This window comes from Drosophila hydei, unplaced genomic scaffold (genome assembly GCF_003285905.1).
Source record: "Drosophila hydei strain 15085-1641.00,03,60 unplaced genomic scaffold, DhydRS2 tig00008119-arrow-pilon, whole genome shotgun sequence".
Classification (NCBI taxonomy): Eukaryota; Metazoa; Arthropoda; class Insecta; order Diptera; family Drosophilidae; genus Drosophila; species Drosophila hydei.
Window position 1 is genome coordinate 8,841,460 of NW_022045830.1, and position 16,337 is coordinate 8,857,796.

The 16,337-nt window shown below is 41.3% G+C and overlaps 5 protein-coding genes across 7 annotated transcripts in view; 2 read left to right on the forward strand and 3 right to left on the reverse strand.

Moving 5' to 3' along the window:
- The window catches only part of LOC111603586, a 37,874-nt gene extending 29,183 nt beyond the window's left edge, over positions 1–8,691 (forward strand). Inside the window, exons 3-5 of one of the 2 annotated variants that reach the window (XM_023321241.2) lie at positions 5,372–6,394; positions 6,457–6,761; positions 6,828–8,691. In XM_023321241.2, coding sequence (XP_023177009.2) covers positions 5,458–6,394; positions 6,457–6,761; positions 6,828–8,282 — 2,697 coding nt within the window. In that variant the 5' untranslated portion in view covers positions 5,372–5,457 and the 3' untranslated portion in view covers positions 8,283–8,691. The remainder of the gene's footprint in view (positions 1–5,371; positions 6,395–6,456; positions 6,762–6,827) is intronic. The other variant, XM_023321242.2, reaches the window with a different exon arrangement.
- A 1,220-nt stretch (positions 8,692–9,911) lies between these two features.
- On the reverse strand, positions 9,912–11,068 carry LOC111603629 (GILT-like protein 1). The gene is made up of 5 exons (XM_023321298.2): positions 10,798–11,068; positions 10,602–10,730; positions 10,376–10,537; positions 10,160–10,297; positions 9,912–10,087 (listed from the first exon to the last, which is right to left on the reverse strand). The coding sequence occupies exons 1-5, from the start codon at positions 10,888–10,890 to the stop codon at positions 9,983–9,985; spliced, it is 627 nt and encodes a 208-aa protein (XP_023177066.2). The 5' UTR covers positions 10,891–11,068; the 3' UTR covers positions 9,912–9,982.
- Positions 11,069–11,842: 774 nt separating this feature from the next.
- Positions 11,843–12,778, reverse strand: LOC111603552 (GILT-like protein 1). The gene is made up of 4 exons (XM_023321186.2): positions 12,697–12,778; positions 12,372–12,503; positions 12,008–12,310; positions 11,843–11,944 (listed from the first exon to the last, which is right to left on the reverse strand). Exons 1-4 carry the CDS (start codon positions 12,736–12,738, stop codon positions 11,843–11,845), a joined length of 579 nt encoding a protein of 192 aa, XP_023176954.1. The 5' UTR covers positions 12,739–12,778.
- Positions 12,779–12,919: 141 nt separating this feature from the next.
- LOC111603631 (ras-related GTP-binding protein A) lies at positions 12,920–14,169 on the forward strand. Its single transcript, XM_023321300.2, has 4 exons — positions 12,920–13,030; positions 13,101–13,200; positions 13,261–13,645; positions 13,711–14,169. The coding sequence occupies exons 1-4, from the start codon at positions 13,019–13,021 to the stop codon at positions 14,147–14,149; spliced, it is 936 nt and encodes a 311-aa protein (XP_023177068.1). The 5' UTR covers positions 12,920–13,018; the 3' UTR covers positions 14,150–14,169.
- A 417-nt stretch (positions 14,170–14,586) lies between these two features.
- LOC111603632 (beta carbonic anhydrase 1) lies at positions 14,587–16,319 on the reverse strand. 2 transcript variants are annotated; one of them, XM_023321301.2, is made up of 4 exons: positions 16,193–16,319; positions 15,336–15,420; positions 15,074–15,261; positions 14,587–15,005 (listed from the first exon to the last, which is right to left on the reverse strand). In XM_023321301.2, exons 1-4 carry the CDS (start codon positions 16,283–16,285, stop codon positions 14,604–14,606), a joined length of 768 nt encoding a protein of 255 aa, XP_023177069.1. In that variant the 5' UTR covers positions 16,286–16,319; the 3' UTR covers positions 14,587–14,603. The 2 variants fall into 2 exon arrangements, with proteins under 2 accessions (XP_023177069.1, XP_023177070.1); XM_023321302.2 differs by lacking the exon at positions 14,587–15,005 and having other exon boundaries at positions 15,120–15,261; positions 15,332–15,420.
- Positions 16,320–16,337: the final 18 nt, after the last annotated feature.

Genomic DNA, 16,337 nt, shown 5'->3' on the forward strand with positions numbered 1-16,337 from the left:
GTAGCTGGGAGGAAATGCAATTATAATGTGAATGTTTAGCTTGGTTTGCTACCTGTTCAAGAAAAATATATATATAATGAGCTGACATCATGTGTGGAGAGAGCAGCAAACCGATTTGAAGCTCGATCTTTTCTCATTATATAATTATATTGTTAATCTATGATGAAATGTCTAATATTATTCTTGGGGATGAACCCAAAGAAATTATTTATCATTATTCAACGTATTTAAACCTTTGCTGAGTAATTGTATTTCCAGTTGCCTAACAACCCTACTTAGCATTAATATTAACTGTGCATACTCCGTAAAAATTCATTTCACTTGGTGTTCTTTAATATTGCATTATTATTTCAACTCGTTTACCTAAGTTATTGAAATCTTCTTATAAGGTGCGCTGTCATCTTTGGCATAGGGTATCCGTTAGTCTAGCAGCATATATGATGTCTCTTACTTGGCCATATTCATATTTAAAAGTCCTATTGTGCAAGCGTTATCTTTAGCTATAAGCGATAAGATCTAGCTCAATCTTTATATAGTGTTAGTATTTCATTCCACAGCCCGCAATTTCTTTTCAATAATTTAATTAAATGCATTCCGATGCGCTAGCACGTACTTCCTTTCCATATTAGTGCTCGCTTCTATGGATAAAAGAGGGTATATTTGCTTTCTTTTCTTACATAAAAACCTGAAACCTGGATTTGTTAGACATTGTATCAAGCAAAAAATAAATCATATAATATAACATAAACAAAGATTACGCCTGACATGAATCGCTCATCGATATATCAAACGACATTTTTCAAGCAGCTCTCATTGAACTCTGAACGAGAATCACGCAGTCGGTTGCATCCAGCGACAACATTGTTGCTTGCTTTTTATTTTGTGCTTATTTCCAGTCGCTTGCCTTAAGTCGCCTTAAGTTGCTATTCGTATTCGGATTTGTTTTCGTATTGGAATTTTGAGCCTCAGTCTTAATCCTCCTCGCGTCGCACCACGTGACACACATGTCCAAAAAAATCGAATTGCGAAACTGTTTAATTTAGCAGCGAGTTCAATTTTTTCTTTTCATTTTATTTTATTTATTTTTTCATTCTGCTTTTCATCGTAGTAATTTATTTTGAGACATTCTTTGAGACTGAGGCCTTTCGACGTGTCTCGGTCAGCGAATCGGTGTTTACGATTTATTCAGCCCGACAGCTGAGACACACACACAGAGACAGGCACACGCACACCTCTGTTTGGAGCCACACGCGGAGCCGTGGCTAAATTCAATTTGGCCTATACCAAGTAAACATTATTTGAGTTTTTTTCTTTATTGTAAATCAACTTTTCAATTTGCTGCTGACACAGTTTCCAAGTCGGGGCCCCAGCACCAGCACCAGCCCCAGCCTCAGCCTCAGCTGGAGCACCAGCGCTAAAGCTTAGGCATTGCTGCACCTGAGCAAGATCTTTGGAGTATAATAATAAATTGCATTTTTGTTGTATCCACAAAGGCTTGTTACCTATCGAGAATGCCGAGGCTCAAGTGTTTGGCTGTGGAGCTTGACTTTAGACAAATATGTATCTAGAAGTAGCCAGCTGCTGCTGCTGCTGTTGTTGTTGTTGTTGTTGTGCTGCGGTTTTGCATTTTAAGCTGCCTGGGAAACACTTGACAGCCAGCGGCTAACGTAAATTTAGCTGTTAAATTTGTTCAAAAATACATTTTGATAAATGACTCGACGTTTTTATATTATAGAAATGAAGAAGAAAAAATCCACACATAAATTTGTTGCTTTGTATTTGTTTTTTTGGGAGGTAGTTAGTTGATGAACTGCTGGAGCTGTCCCATTGTCCGCTGCGCTGTGATACGTTTAGACTGAAAGTCAAATAAATAAATTCAAAACGCTTACAAATTATATGATCCGATGATCAATCATTTTTATATTTTTTTCTTTCGGCAAGTGGCAGACGGTTTTCACGAACAAGAGGTGGCAAAAATAGCTGAAGTATTTACAATTTATAAGCGTCAGCCATTCCATAAATATTCTTTTCAATGCCCATTGTTAGACGCAATGTGCTAAAGATTTATTGGCATTCCATACAGATGGATGACGTTGAATTTTAATTAGGGCAATGTTTTTATTTTTTTGAAAATATTTTAACTGAAGGTCAACTAGAATATAAACTAAATATTTCACATAATTTTTACTATGTAAACTCTTTTTTGATTGCCTAACTGCTTGATAATAGCTTGTACTGACAGTACATTTAAGATGTCTTCTCTAATATAGATTTCTGTATATTTTAAATATTTCTATATATACTTTTATTCTGAGTTTTGTGCTTCATATTTTATATAATTTAAGTGTCTTGAAACACGTTAATAATGTCTTTTATGTTGAAGTCCCTGAGTACATCGCAGATTGGGTATTTTATAGATTGTCAGACTAAGTATGGAGCTGATGCTCTCCAGTCATTTGCAGTCTATTTATTCCGCGTTGATTTCAATTTCCAATAGATGCAAAATTTGAATTCAATGATGTAAAATATTTCAGTTGATATCTTGAGCTTATATAACCTTAGCTTGTGGGCGCCAATACCCTCGCCCACAAGGGGCGCTCCTGTTATTGACTGTCATCAAATTGAAATTACGCGCACAAGCGACTGTCCAAGTGGCAACCGCTTCCTGATTACGTTTTTTGCATTTCTTATAAACTTTAACAAAAACTACAAACTGTCGCTTATTCACAGTTTATTTGTGTTTTATTTTTTGTTATTTAGTTGGCGTATTTAAGTTAATGCGCGCACACGAACGAAATAAATAAATAATTAAATAAAAGGTTTGCAGTTATGGGTCTCGGGCGAAATAGTAGGAAACGAAGTAAACAAAAGTAACAGCGGCCATAAACGATAATGGATAATGGTCTAGGGGCGTCCCCAGCCAAACAATTACTTACTTTTGTTGGGCTTTTCTTGCAAATTCAGCGCGCTTTCTTTGCTCTTTTCCAGTTTGTTTTTTTTTTTTTTGGCATATACACACATAAATTACGTATATATTGTAATTTTTTCCTGTAGAGTGAAAACTACGATGTCATTGGCCTGAGGGGGGGCTCAAGTCTGGGTTCAGTAGCTTGACTACTGGGCTTTCTCGAATATGTCTGTCTTGCCGGGTGTGTGCGCAGATGTTCATGAATGAGTGGGTCGCCCGCATATTTGACAACGGTCCGTTCCAGCTTATGGCAGAAGTGAAAGCGGCGGACCTTTAGGCAAATATCAGAAAAAAAAAACAAAGTTTTTATCGACTTGGCCAGCAGAAACACCTGCACAACGTCAAGGTCGTTGCATTACCATAGACAACTTGGCAGCACGACTATTGTTGCCGCTGGCCATTTCCGGTTGTTAAATCAGAGTTGGCTCAGCTTGACTTTAAAGTCGCAACGTTGAGTTCTATCAAAGTTGTTTCTAAAGGTTATAATCGGCTAATTGGATTTATATAATTTATTAAATTAAATACTTTTAAGCTTCAACTTGTGGTAATCAAAGAGTGAGAATATGCAGACAAAATTCTGATTCCATCTGCAAGTGAAGTGGTTAATAAACATGAAATTCAAAAGAAATCTAGTTCTGATTATCTGTGACATATTTGTAGCTAAAATTAAACTGTAAACAGTTGCCATTTGTGCTGTTTCCAACTTCATTTCTAAAGTGTTTTCATTTATAAATTATGATTACTTTCCGAATCGCTTCTAATCAAGTGACATCTTGAAATGAGTATCGATAATTGGCAAAAGCTGTTTATAGCTTTTAAAATCACTGCAAAGGCACAATTACAATTTCTAGATTAGATACGAAGCCAAATAGATTTTGGTGGCAATTGCAGATATGAGATGACCACACGAGCCACAGCAATAAACAGGCTTGAGTGCGCATACTAATATAAGGACCGAGTGCAGTCACATGATGAGCTTACAGTATATAAATAATTTTGATGTTCTTGTTGTTGTTTGTATTTTGTTTTTCGACTGCGCTATCTAAGCTAGTTAATGGCTCCAAAATTTAATCTAGAAATGCCTAGAAATTGCCAAGCAGCAGACTTGCGGGCTCTTAATATTCGCGCAATAAATCGCCAATTCAGCCAATTATGCCAAATGGGAAATTGTTGTGCCAAAACGCGATTATCTCAGATTGCAATATTAAAAGAGTTTAATTTAGACAATGCGAATCGCCAGGCATTGGGCATCTGTCTCGTCCAGCCCTTAACTTGCACTGCCGCCACAGATAATTGCCTAGCAATTAAAGACTAATTGTCATAAACATCAGCTGGCGGCGACGCTACTATATACGTCATCTGTATTAGCTCTCTAATTAGCCATTTAATACTCGCAGCTAATGGCTTTGATAGTTTCGCCTTTAAATGCTTTCCAACTGCAATTTAGCCAAATAATGTGAAAAACTAAACACAAGCTGAACAAAAAGAAACTGAAAATCCACCAAAACAAACACTAAAGGCAGATATGTCTATCTATATATTTATATATATATATATATATATATATATATATATATATACTTGGCTCTACACACAGTACAATAAATATTTACATATTGTACTCTTAAAACAATCTGTTACATTCCAACTTGTTCAGTTTAACATCAATAAAAAAATATTACACGATATGGCTGGGTGAACCTGACTAGATGATTCTCTTTAAAAAAAAAAAAACAAAAAACAACTTATAAGAAAAGAGTTTAGGTCAAGTTTTTCAGAAAGAAACTCTCATAATAAACCAAATATCTCAAATTATTTTAACTATTCATAAAGATTCGTAAAGATTCTCTGACTGTTTCCGAAGTAAACGTTTTCATGATCCCCTGAGGACTAGACAAACTTATCAAACTCATAAGATATCTCTTAAGTTGTGCCTTCGAAACTTATTACACTCGCATTTAATACAACTTCTAATTCGTATAGGGTATATGAAAACAATGGAAGTAAAATACAGCTACAACGATTTAACAGCTTAGTTAAAATGTTAATTATGCAGCAATTAAGGCGATGTAATACAATTGACACTTTTCTGTTGCAGTTGCAAACAAAACAATTTCAATTAATGGGAGTTAGTTGCGAATGATCTTGAACTTTAATATATGTCAAAGATAATATAAATTGTGAGCTAAGCGAAAAGAAATTGCCAATTAGATTTATTATTAATATGGTACGAAAAGGATAAGGAATGGCTATCTGTGTGTCTCTCTATCCCTCTTATAGGTCAGCTATACTAAATTGCTAATCCATTTAATAATTGCACAAATCACTAGAGTAGTCAAGTGGATGGGCTTAGCCAAATCCTGTTTGCTCATGGCTAATTCTTATCTCTCTGATCCATTGCAGCTCTGTAACATGTCACAAACTAATGGATATTGAGCAGCAGCAGCAGCAGCTACAACAATAACAGCAACAACTTCGAAACACACATCATGGAAGCCAGCAACAACAACAACAACAGCAAAGCAATGACATCCAACGTTGAGTCGCTGGAAAGTCGGGATGAAGTTGACTTCATAGCCGCCACGCACAACAACAATAACGAATATGAGGATTTACGCAGCGCCAGTGGCGTAGCAATCAGCGCCAAAGGAACAAACACAACAGCAACAGTCACACCAAACAACGAACCAAATGTCACCAAGAGCAACAACAATAACAACAACAGCAGTAACAGTAACAGTAATAGTAACAGCAACAACAATTGCAACAGCAACACCTTAAAAAAGTCCAAGGAACGCCGCACACTCTTCAGCTTTGGCAGCAGCAAAAAGCAGAGCGCGGCCAACAAGTCATCGAGCGCCATTCCAGTCACCGCCTCTGACTCCGCTGCCACGCCTTCGAGGCCAGCAGCCAGCAGCAGTCTGCTGCTGCCGCCCACGCCGCCAGTGCCAATTGGCACACCGCCGCGTCAACATAAGTTCGTGAAGAGCAGCAGCATTGCCCGCCTGCTGGGCAACACGTACAACGCGCGCAAGTTCGAACGCGAGGAGCAGAAGCGTCTGGCCAATGAGGCCAGCGGCAAGTTCCATACGTTTAGCGGTCGTCGTCGGAGCGGACCGGAGCGTCCGTATCTGGAGCGATTCAAGCGCATGTCCAAGGAGGATGGCGACATTGCCGGCGATGATGAGTCGGTGCAGGTGACCAACGTGGTGACGCTGACTACAGATTCGCGCGACTTGCAGTATGGCAGTCGGCAGGAGCATGTCGGACGCGTCGACGATCAGCTGAGCACGAAGGCTATGCGCACATTGTCGCGCGGGCTCGGCAAGCTCTGGTGGAAGCGCACGCACAGCGTGGACATCAGCACCCCCGATCCAGAGTACAAAGTGTCCTATCTGGGGAACGTGCTCACCGGCTGGGCCAAGGGTGAGTACCTCGAGATCAACTTTGATCTGTGTTCCATATGACTTATTCTCCCCTGTCTTCAGCAGGCGAGGGCTGCGTGGAGAAGCAGCTGAATACCTTGTGGCGCAATTACACACAGCACACCAAACCGGACGTGATTATGCGAGTGAAGGTGTGCGCCTCCGGGCTAAAGGCCACCACTCGGCAGCACGGCCTAACCGAGTATTGGTCGAATCGCATCACCTACTGCTGTGCACCCAAGAACTATCCGCGCGTCTTCTGCTGGATCTACAGGCACGAGGGCAGGAAGCTGAAGCATGAGCTGCGCTGCCATGCAGTGCTCTGCAGCAAGGAAAAGATTGCCCAGGACATTTGCGACACACTGCGGGTGAGCGCACATCGAAATATGACTCCCACTACATGTACTCAAACGTATTATTTGTATCTCTTTCAGGACAATCTTGAGAGCGCATTGCGTGAATTTAAGCGCGAGAAAATTCTGAAACAGAATGCGCGTCTCAGCCTGGCGAATGCCGTGTACGACAATCCCAGCTTGCCCAAGCGGAAGATCATGCTGAGCGTGGGCGGCAACAACTACAGGCCGCCACTAGAGCGTTCCAAGTCGGCGCCTAAGCTGATGGCCATTGAGGAGGCCATTGGCGAGGAGGAGGGCGACGAGATCGAGGACACAAATGAACCAGAAATGATGCCCTGCTGTCAGCGAGACTCACTGTACCCGGCCATGACCCTGGGCAGGCGGCGCTGCCGTCGTGGTCATTCCATACGTCGCACGGGCAAAATTCAAGCGGCAGTCAGCTGCTGCTCACATCAAATAGAGCCAATGCTGGAGAGCCCGGAGCCGGCAAGCAGTGCGACGAGCATAACAGCTCCGGCTGCTGCATCTGTCAATGATGGCTCCGACTCGGACGAGTTTGAAAAGCTACTCAAGTTCGACACGACGTTAAGCAACGAGCTGCTTCCCTACTTTGACATGCAGCTGCACAAGAACAGCAGCCAGAGCCTGGGCAGTCTCAGCGAGCTGCAGGTGGAGCCAGTGGAACTGGACGAAGAGGACGAGGTGGAACCGCACAGCCTGCTGCCCACCATCAACAGCGATCCCAGTGCCGATCCGCAGGCGGACTTTGACAGCGACGATGTGGTTCATCTGCGCCGCAGCGGCGTCTGCAGCGACGGCGAGGAGGACTACCTGGACGATGCGGACGATCATTACTTTCGGCAGGCGGCCATGCTCACGATGCTGCACCGCAGCTCGATGCGCAAAAGGAACAGCGACCAGGCCAGTCTGCAATATCGTCACCAGCCGCAGTCCTCCATCTCGTCCAATGCCTCCAGCTCGACTACTGCCAGCGGCATAGCGCAGATTGGGGCAACTGGCGGTCAGCAGTGTCTAGCGAGTCCAGACAGCGACGAGGGTTCTATTTCCAGTGGCTGTGAGACGGCCAGCACAGTCACCAATGCCAACCAGGAGGAGTACAACAAGCCTCAGGGCAGCAACGTGCAGCAGCAGGTGCTTGAGCAAATGCTGATCTACCAAAGACTGGAGGAGTCGAAGCGCCGCCAGCAGTTGCGCCACAATAGCGACGCCACCAATTACAGCAGCTCCAGCAGCATCACCCTGAAGCTGGGCCCTGCGTCGCCTGCAGAATCAGTCAGCTGCTTGGAAGTGTCCGATGCCAAGGAGCCACAGGATGCCGGCAGCGTTTCGGACGACGACTCCGAGTGCAGTGATGAGAGCGGCTACGTTGAGTTCCAGGAAAAGGAGCGCGTTCAGGCAATTGCTGGCGCCGTTGCGATGGCGGCATCTGTCAAGCCACAGTTGCCACCCAAGCCAGCGCCGCGCCGCTCGCTCAGCATCGGCAAAGCCGCAGGCACGGTGACACCGGTCTGAGGGCTTTACAACTGTGTCACCCACATTGTTATTTCTGCGCATTGATTTACCTATTGTAGTCGTAGTCCTAGGTTAACTGTTAAGCTGTTTATCGCATAAGTCATTTGTTGTTGGTCCATCATACAAAGAAATAACCTAACGATATTATTGTGTAAATGTTACTTTTTTGCACAAATCATTTTAAATACATTAATTATTGATTATTTTTTTTGTTGTTTAGTCCCCAATTGCACATTTATTTGTTTGTTTCCATCGGGTTTCCTGGCACGCTCCCCCGAACCAAGTCTATTCGCTCTGTAAATAAGTAGGCGCCCTAAGCACTGCATGTACTGTATATGTAATCCATGAATTGTATCTTACCTATCTATATAAATTATTCTTATGAAATATATGCAACTAAAGTAACGAATACATTTAAATATCTTCTTATATCTATGGAATTTCGAAAGAGTTACGAGCGCTTAGTGCAAACCAGGCTAACTACGATTCAATAACATTTTGTGTGATTGCAATTCAATAAAGTAAGTTGTTTAATTAACTGGTCTGCTTTGAGGTTGTATCCAAGACTTGCTGTTCATATCGTTACACATTCATCGATTAGCGTTTCAGTTCAGTTAAAGAGTTTTTGTAGGGGTTACTTGAGCCTCTTACACCATTCGGCTGTACCGCTTTAAAATTACTAATATTTTTTTTTAGAGAACAATAAATTATATTAAGACGAGCTTTCAATATTGCCTTTCTATAAGATTCTCATAATTTGAAAGATCATTTACTCTATCTCTTACTGTAAACATTTTTAAGGCCTTTGCCATTTTACTGCTGGAATATCCTCAATATTTTAGTCTGAAGGTTTTGCAATACCTTCAATGTGTTAATGTGTTCTTTCCCTTAGTATCATCATAAAACTAGCGAAATTTTGCGTTTCACTTAATTTAATTAGATGGTATTAATGAAACCTTTCAAAGTCAAAACAATTAATTTTTATACCCATTCTAAATACTTCAAACTATCTTTTGGCAACGAGCAGTAGCTTTATTGTCCCGTTCAAGGCACACATATAGCTACTTTACGCGGGAAGTAATATATGTCGAGTCGGACCAGCATTGTCAGCACTTCTATCAGCACAAAACACTTACAAAGACCTCAACTTTAGTATCTTGATTTTTGTATACCATGCACAACCCAAATTTATGTGTTCGCCTGCTTTATATTCCAAGTGAATGTATAATGAATTCAGCATGCCTCACAGCTGGACACATAAGCGAACTTAAAACAGTGCATATATCATATACATATATATATAGCCTGTCACAAGTCTATAATTATGGCATCTAAGTGCGATTATAACTGGTGTTTCCCTAAGACCACATTAGTAAAAATATAACTATACTAAGGAAATACTGGGTAAAATGTTTTTGTCATAATATGCATCAGACAAATGAGGATGTAGCCGACGCCAAGAAATATGTATAGAAATATTCTTGAAAGGAAATCAAATCGTTCTGTTGATCACGGAATCTGTAGGAAACTGGACAAAGAATTTATTCCTTTCCAAAATTTGACTGTATAATATTATGAAAGATTTTAGGATATCTGAGAGTGTCGTTTGGGGTAGAGTATTTCAGTTTGTTGGTTTATTGAAACATTTATTAGTGTGGGTTTTCTGGCAATTAAAGTTAAGTACATAGGCAGTTGGAAGTTTATTGGCAGACTGTGGGGGGCAGCGGGATTTGTTGACGCAGCAAATAGCAGACGGTGGACCGGAAGTTGCGCAGCGACTGGTCCTGCAGCTGCTGATTGAATACCTGTTGTGGGGGCCAGTGCGTAATCCAAAGTTAAAACCAGTTCAGAAAGATGCAGCAATTGCGCTCACTTACCCGATTGTACACAATGGTGGGCACAAAGCTGGGCCGATAATTTTTCGTGATCAGCTCCGCGTCGAGCTGGAGCTTGGTGCCTGTCGGAGTTTTCATGCAGTACTCCACGTCAGTTAAGAGATTTGCCTGGCTGGCACACTGAAAGTTGCGAATAGTGAAGGTCGCTAACTGGTTAAGTAAATTCCGTCTCTTAAAAAACTATGAGCGCATACGCACCTTATCGGCATTTGCATAATTCGAGGCAAACATTTGGCAAACCACAAATTTCACCTGCGCCGCTTGGTCATTGGTGCTGCTTATGACGCAGCTCTGCAAACGGTTTCCCTCGCACTCCGCTGCTCCGTGCTGGCAGTGGAAGAATGCGCCGTTTTGCTCAGACTGTCGAGATGAAGAAGATTCCATTAACAGCTGCCCATCTTCGCACCCAGCCCACTATATTTACCGAAGATTTTCCGAATGGCACCAGCTCAATGTCAATATAAGCTTGCAGCTCTTCGTGCACAGGTCCCAGCTGATGCATGAACTTCCTGCTGTCTGGACACAGCGATTCATATAGCAGAGTTATGTGCAGCTAAAGAATATAAAATAGGATGAAATCTCAATGAAAATCTAAATTAGATGTTGCCACGGCTACTGACCTTTCCAGCTTGACGCTTTTCACGTGGAGTATCTTCCGCCAGGCTACAGCTGAGCACAGAAAAAATGCAAAAGGCAGTGATTAGTTTATTCATATTGACTAAAGTTACTCTATTTTCTTTTCCAAAACACGCTAGACAAATATGTATATGCAATGCGCTTAGCCCAATCGATGAGAATCGACCTTCGATGCACTTTCAGAATCGAAAAGTCGTTGTGCCGCCTTCGCTTTGGTATGCCTCGACCTAAGACTTCTACGTCTGTTCGATTCGGTTTCAGCTCTGCGACTGAACGTTTTGTCGATTTTTTGGGCTTAATTTGGACAGCGACTGCTAACAGTTGAATGGGACTCAATGAGTTTGCTTATTCCCTCGCTCTCTCTCTCTCCATCACTTGCAAGCCGGTTTTACATTTCTGTTTCAGTTTTCGAACTCTCAATTTAAAAACATTCCACGCAGTTACAACTCCGGGTGTTAACTGGGTAATGGACATTGGGATCAGGTTCTTAATTTGATTCAAAACTTTTATACTTTTCCAAGCTTTAAGCCCAAAAACTGTAATGAAAGCAACCTTTAAAGTGAACTAGTTCTTTTAAATTATGATGAAAAGAATTGATCTTTATAAAATTAAACAAAATACAGAGTAAAATGCAAAGATGGAACTAAACTTTGAACTAGTTCCATTTTGAACAAGTTCCAAGCAGTAATAGATCGAACAACATGCAATTTACGTAAGCTTAAATATAAATGAAATTATAATATTTAAACAATAAAATGAACTAGTTCTTTCTGCAAAGAACTAGTTACTTTTAACTGGTAGCTCAGCAATTTAGGATTTAGACCAGGCGGTAGTACAGTAAATATACAGTAAATATTATTAATATCAACTAGTTCCTTTGTTCCAATATGCACTGGAAACGAAACTCGTTGAACTTAATTTTCTTCAAGTAAAAAACTACTTATTTAATATGGTTTTTAATTATACTTTAGTTTATTAGAAAACAATGTTTCAAGCCAGAACTTGGCCTTAAAATTGTAGTTTTTCAGCTTAACAATCTTCGGGTGACAAATGATTACTTTTGACCAATATTTTGCACAGAGTTTGTCGCACATATTGTCTAGAAACGGTCTGCAGATTATCATTAAATACCTGTATATATATATATATGTATATAGATGTACATATGTGTTAAAATTGTTAATAAAAACTTACTCCGTTGTATATAATTGCTGGTATTTCACTAAAGCCATATTGATTGGTGATAATTGAGGATTTGGTCTGAAGTTTATGACCTCTGCCGTTTGGCTGCATGCAACTTCTGACACTTTTCGCGATGTGTAGGGACTGAGCACACCTGAAATCCTTTATCTTCGCCAGCCGAAGATCTTGCATTTGACAAGTTAAAAATTTCATTTGATCCAATTGACTCAGATTGGTGTGAATCGCGCAGTCATGCATTCGATTTCCCCAGCACTCAAGTCTGCCGTGCTGGCATACATGACCCATTCGTGAGGGCTAGGCAGGTTAATAGTCAAAATGGTTGAAACTTACTTAGACTTTTAGAACATTAGCTTACTGTGGCTTTGCCGTAGGGCACCAACGTTAGATTGATGCACTGATGGTAATCTTGGAAAACGGGCCAAAATTTTTGTAAGTACTTTTGGCTATCAGGACAGAGGGACTCGTACAGAACAATCATATCCAGAGGCTGTTTAAAAAAATTTCATTTAATAAATTCCCAACAAAAATTCTTATAAGACTCGCCTTAAGTGTAGGTTTACATTTTTTGGCTTCACAGTGCAAAATTTGAAGCAGAGTCAGAACAACGTATAACTTATTCATGTTAGCCGTTTTCCGAAGAGTTAAGAACTACCAGAAAATGGAAAATATCAAGTACTTACCTTGAATACGATCATATCAAATGCAATAAATTTAATTGTCATGTATTTACTTTGCCTTCAATCATATCAAATGCAATTAATTTTAAAAGTGGCGTAACATCGCTATAGCAAGCAGCTTTTGTCTACGTGTTATCTGTGCTTTGCAACGGGCAGAGTAAGCTGATATTTCTATTATCACCCTTGCACAATAAATAACCGACCGACCACCACAGTCTGCCGACAGCCAACCGTCCGATAACGATAACCACCATTTACATTAACATTTTATTCTGATTGGACCCAGCCTTTTTATTAACAAAACAAACTTAAAAACAGCAAAAACATGAAGAAAAAGGTAAATAAATAACAAATTCTGCATAAATGGCAATCAGACTGACATTTTAATTGTTTCCTACACACGACAGGTACTGCTTATGGGCAAGAGCGGCTCCGGGAAGACAAGTATGCGGTCCATAATTTTTGCCAACTACGTTGCCCGTGATACGACACGCCTGGGAGCAACAAGTAAATAGGTTTTTATACCGTATCAACTATAGTAGGAGCTTACCAATTAATCATTTGCAGTCGATGTTGAGCATTCCCATGTGCGCTTTCTGGGCAATCTGGTTCTCAATCTGTGGGACTGTGGCGGCCAGGAAAGTTTTATGCAGCAATATTGTACGCAGCAGCCCGACAACATCTTTCGGAATGTGGAGGTTCTTATCTATGTGTTCGATGTGGAGAGCCAGGAGCTCGAGCGCGATGTGCACTACTATCAAAGTTGTCTCGAAGCATTGCTTCACAACTCACCAGAAGCTAAGATATTTTGTCTAGTGCACAAAATGGATTTGCTTGCCGAAGACCAACGCGATCTTGTTTTTAAGGTGCGCGAGGGAGATCTCATAGGTTTGTCCAAGCCCGGTAATGTGACGTGCTTTCGCACCAGCATTTGGGATGAGACATTGTACAAGTAAGTAAATATACAGATGTATGAAATGTGTCTTAAAAGATAATCAACTTCAATTAATCACACAGAGCTTGGTCGTCTATTGTGACCATGCTAATTCCCAATGTGGCAGCGCTGGAGAACTCTTTGACCCACTTTGCCAATGTGATTGAGGCGGACGAAGTGCTGCTGTTCGAGAAGGCAACCTTTTTGGTCATCTCGCACTGTCAGAGCAAAAAGAATCGTGATTCACATCGTTTCGAGAAGGTCTCGAACATCATAAAACAGTTTAAGCTGAGCTGCTCGAAGCTGGGGGCCAAGTTCCAATCGATGGAGGTGCGCAACAATGCGTTTGCTGCCTTCATCGATACCTTCACTAGCAACACGTACGTCATGGTGGTCATGTCGGATCCCACTCTGCCCTCGGAGGCGACGCTTGTCAATATACGAAACGCCCGCAAGTACTTTGAGGAGTTGGAGAATCCAAATAACATTGCCATGAACCATCACAATCACAAGTACCACTGATGTGCCGTCTGATTGTGTGATTGTCGTTAAGTTTAATGTTTATCCATTTCTGTTACTGTTTGTTTTCCGTTACGAAAAGCACACGGTTTATTGTTGCACAGCGAAAGTCTTATTGCTTCCCAAAACATATATAGCCAATGCCTTCTTGTTCGTCGAACGAGTATGAGCGTTGATATTTCCTACATTTATAAGAACGCTTTAAACATTAAACCTTTAGGCCTTAAGTTGATATACAAAGAACAAACACCACACCATGTAAAAACAAACTTTTATAAATACAAATTGCTAACCATAAGACATATTCATATATACATATAAATGCCACATCTAATAACACATATATATATAAAACGAGTAACAAATCGGGAACAACTATGTATATAAGACCCAACATCGCGTAGCACATATCACAGACACATAAATCCAAGGCACTGCTGGCTGAGAAGTGGCCAACCTAGGAGTAGAACCGTCTCACCTCCGCCGAGAGCTGATCTACGCTGGACTCGTCCACGGCAACGAAACGCTTGGCACCGCGACTAAAGTAGTAAATGTCACCTGTATAAATATCGAACCACAGTGCGTGTATGTGCAGATTGTGGGATTCGAGGCGAGTTTTAAGGAAACCGTATGACGCAATATTCGACATCTGTTGCAGTGTATTGATCTGTGATAGCTTGTCTTCAACGGCAAACTTTTGCTCCTCGTCAATGTAGGCGACAAAGCGGCGAAGCGGCGTCTCAGAGGAGAATATCAGGGGATCCTTCATGCCTGCACTGCGCCACTCCTGAAACCTTTCCAAGCTGGTATTGGCATGCGTGCACATCCAGGAGCGCAGAGGAGATAGTCGACGATTCAACTGAGATAGTGAAAGGGAAATGCGGATATTCATATCATTTCTATGAGGAAGATTGGACACAATCCTACCTTGGATGCAAAGTCGGGATCGCGGAGTTGATACAGAAGATTCATGGCCTTGCAATCGCTGTGCCCACAAACAATAATATGCCTGATGTCATTCACCACGCACCCGAGCTCCAATGCCGCTGGCTCACAGCTGAAGTACTCGTCCTGGAAGTGCTGGGCGTGCGGTATCAGATTTCCCGCATTTCGCACTAATCATGTGAAAGCGAGCAGGTGTTAGAAATTATATTGGTTTTATTCGATTCGATGAGTTTGTCGTACCCACCCACAAACATGTCGCCAACGTGTGTATCCGTGTATCTCGTGGGTATCATGCGACTGTCCATGCAGGTGAAGAAGACGGCCTTCGGCTGATAAGGTAAACGTTAAACATTAGAACAGATATCGAACTCTCGTATTAGATAAAAGAAGTATATATAGTAACACAGCCTTATGGTCAACTTGTCAATTTTTGGACAGAAGCCAAAGTGCTTGATGTGATATGATGAACTTGTCAAAGTCAATCTCTCTGTCTTATGGTAAATAATGCATCTCAAATCTAGTGTGCTTAACCAATATGCAAGCTGACTTCAATTGCACCTGAAAGTTTTTTCTTTTCTGTTTATTATTAATAACACAGTTAGCAAAATATTGTGGAAAAAGCCTTCATGTTAAGTATTTAATAATAAAACAGAAATAAATATTTTGCACTTGAGTAAACTCAACCGGTTACTCTTTCTTGTTTGTTTACCAAAATCAAGATAGCGTGAGAGAGCGAAAGAGGCTGAGTGCGAGTGAATGAGCAGGTGATGCCTGCTCCCAAAGTCTAAGCTCTAGAAAACCCTCAGGCATACGTAAAAGGCATGCCTTGTATGACACATTCAACGAGAGAGAGAGACAGAGCGACATCATGCGAGATAAGCGTGCTGCAAGCTTCTCTCGAAGTGTTTCGATTTCTGTTTGATTTGTGATAATTACCCACACAAAAAACAAATCGCATGCCGCACAAGTCGAAGTTATGCCTCAGTAAATATGTATTTAGCTTAGCTGTTTTAAAAGCTCCTCGTTCAATGACAACTTAACAAATTCAGTGACTGCCCGTGCTTTGCCTTAGCTAGAGCTCTCGAAGGTGCAGCTACTCACCTCTGGGTGGTCGCGAACTTTTTGAAATTCTTTGACCATTTGCTCGCGGGTCGTGTTGCGATAACGCATAATTCCTCTCAAAATACGCTCCATGCTGTGCGATTTATGCTAATTTCGGCAACTAGTTGATAAGTTGATAAGTCCT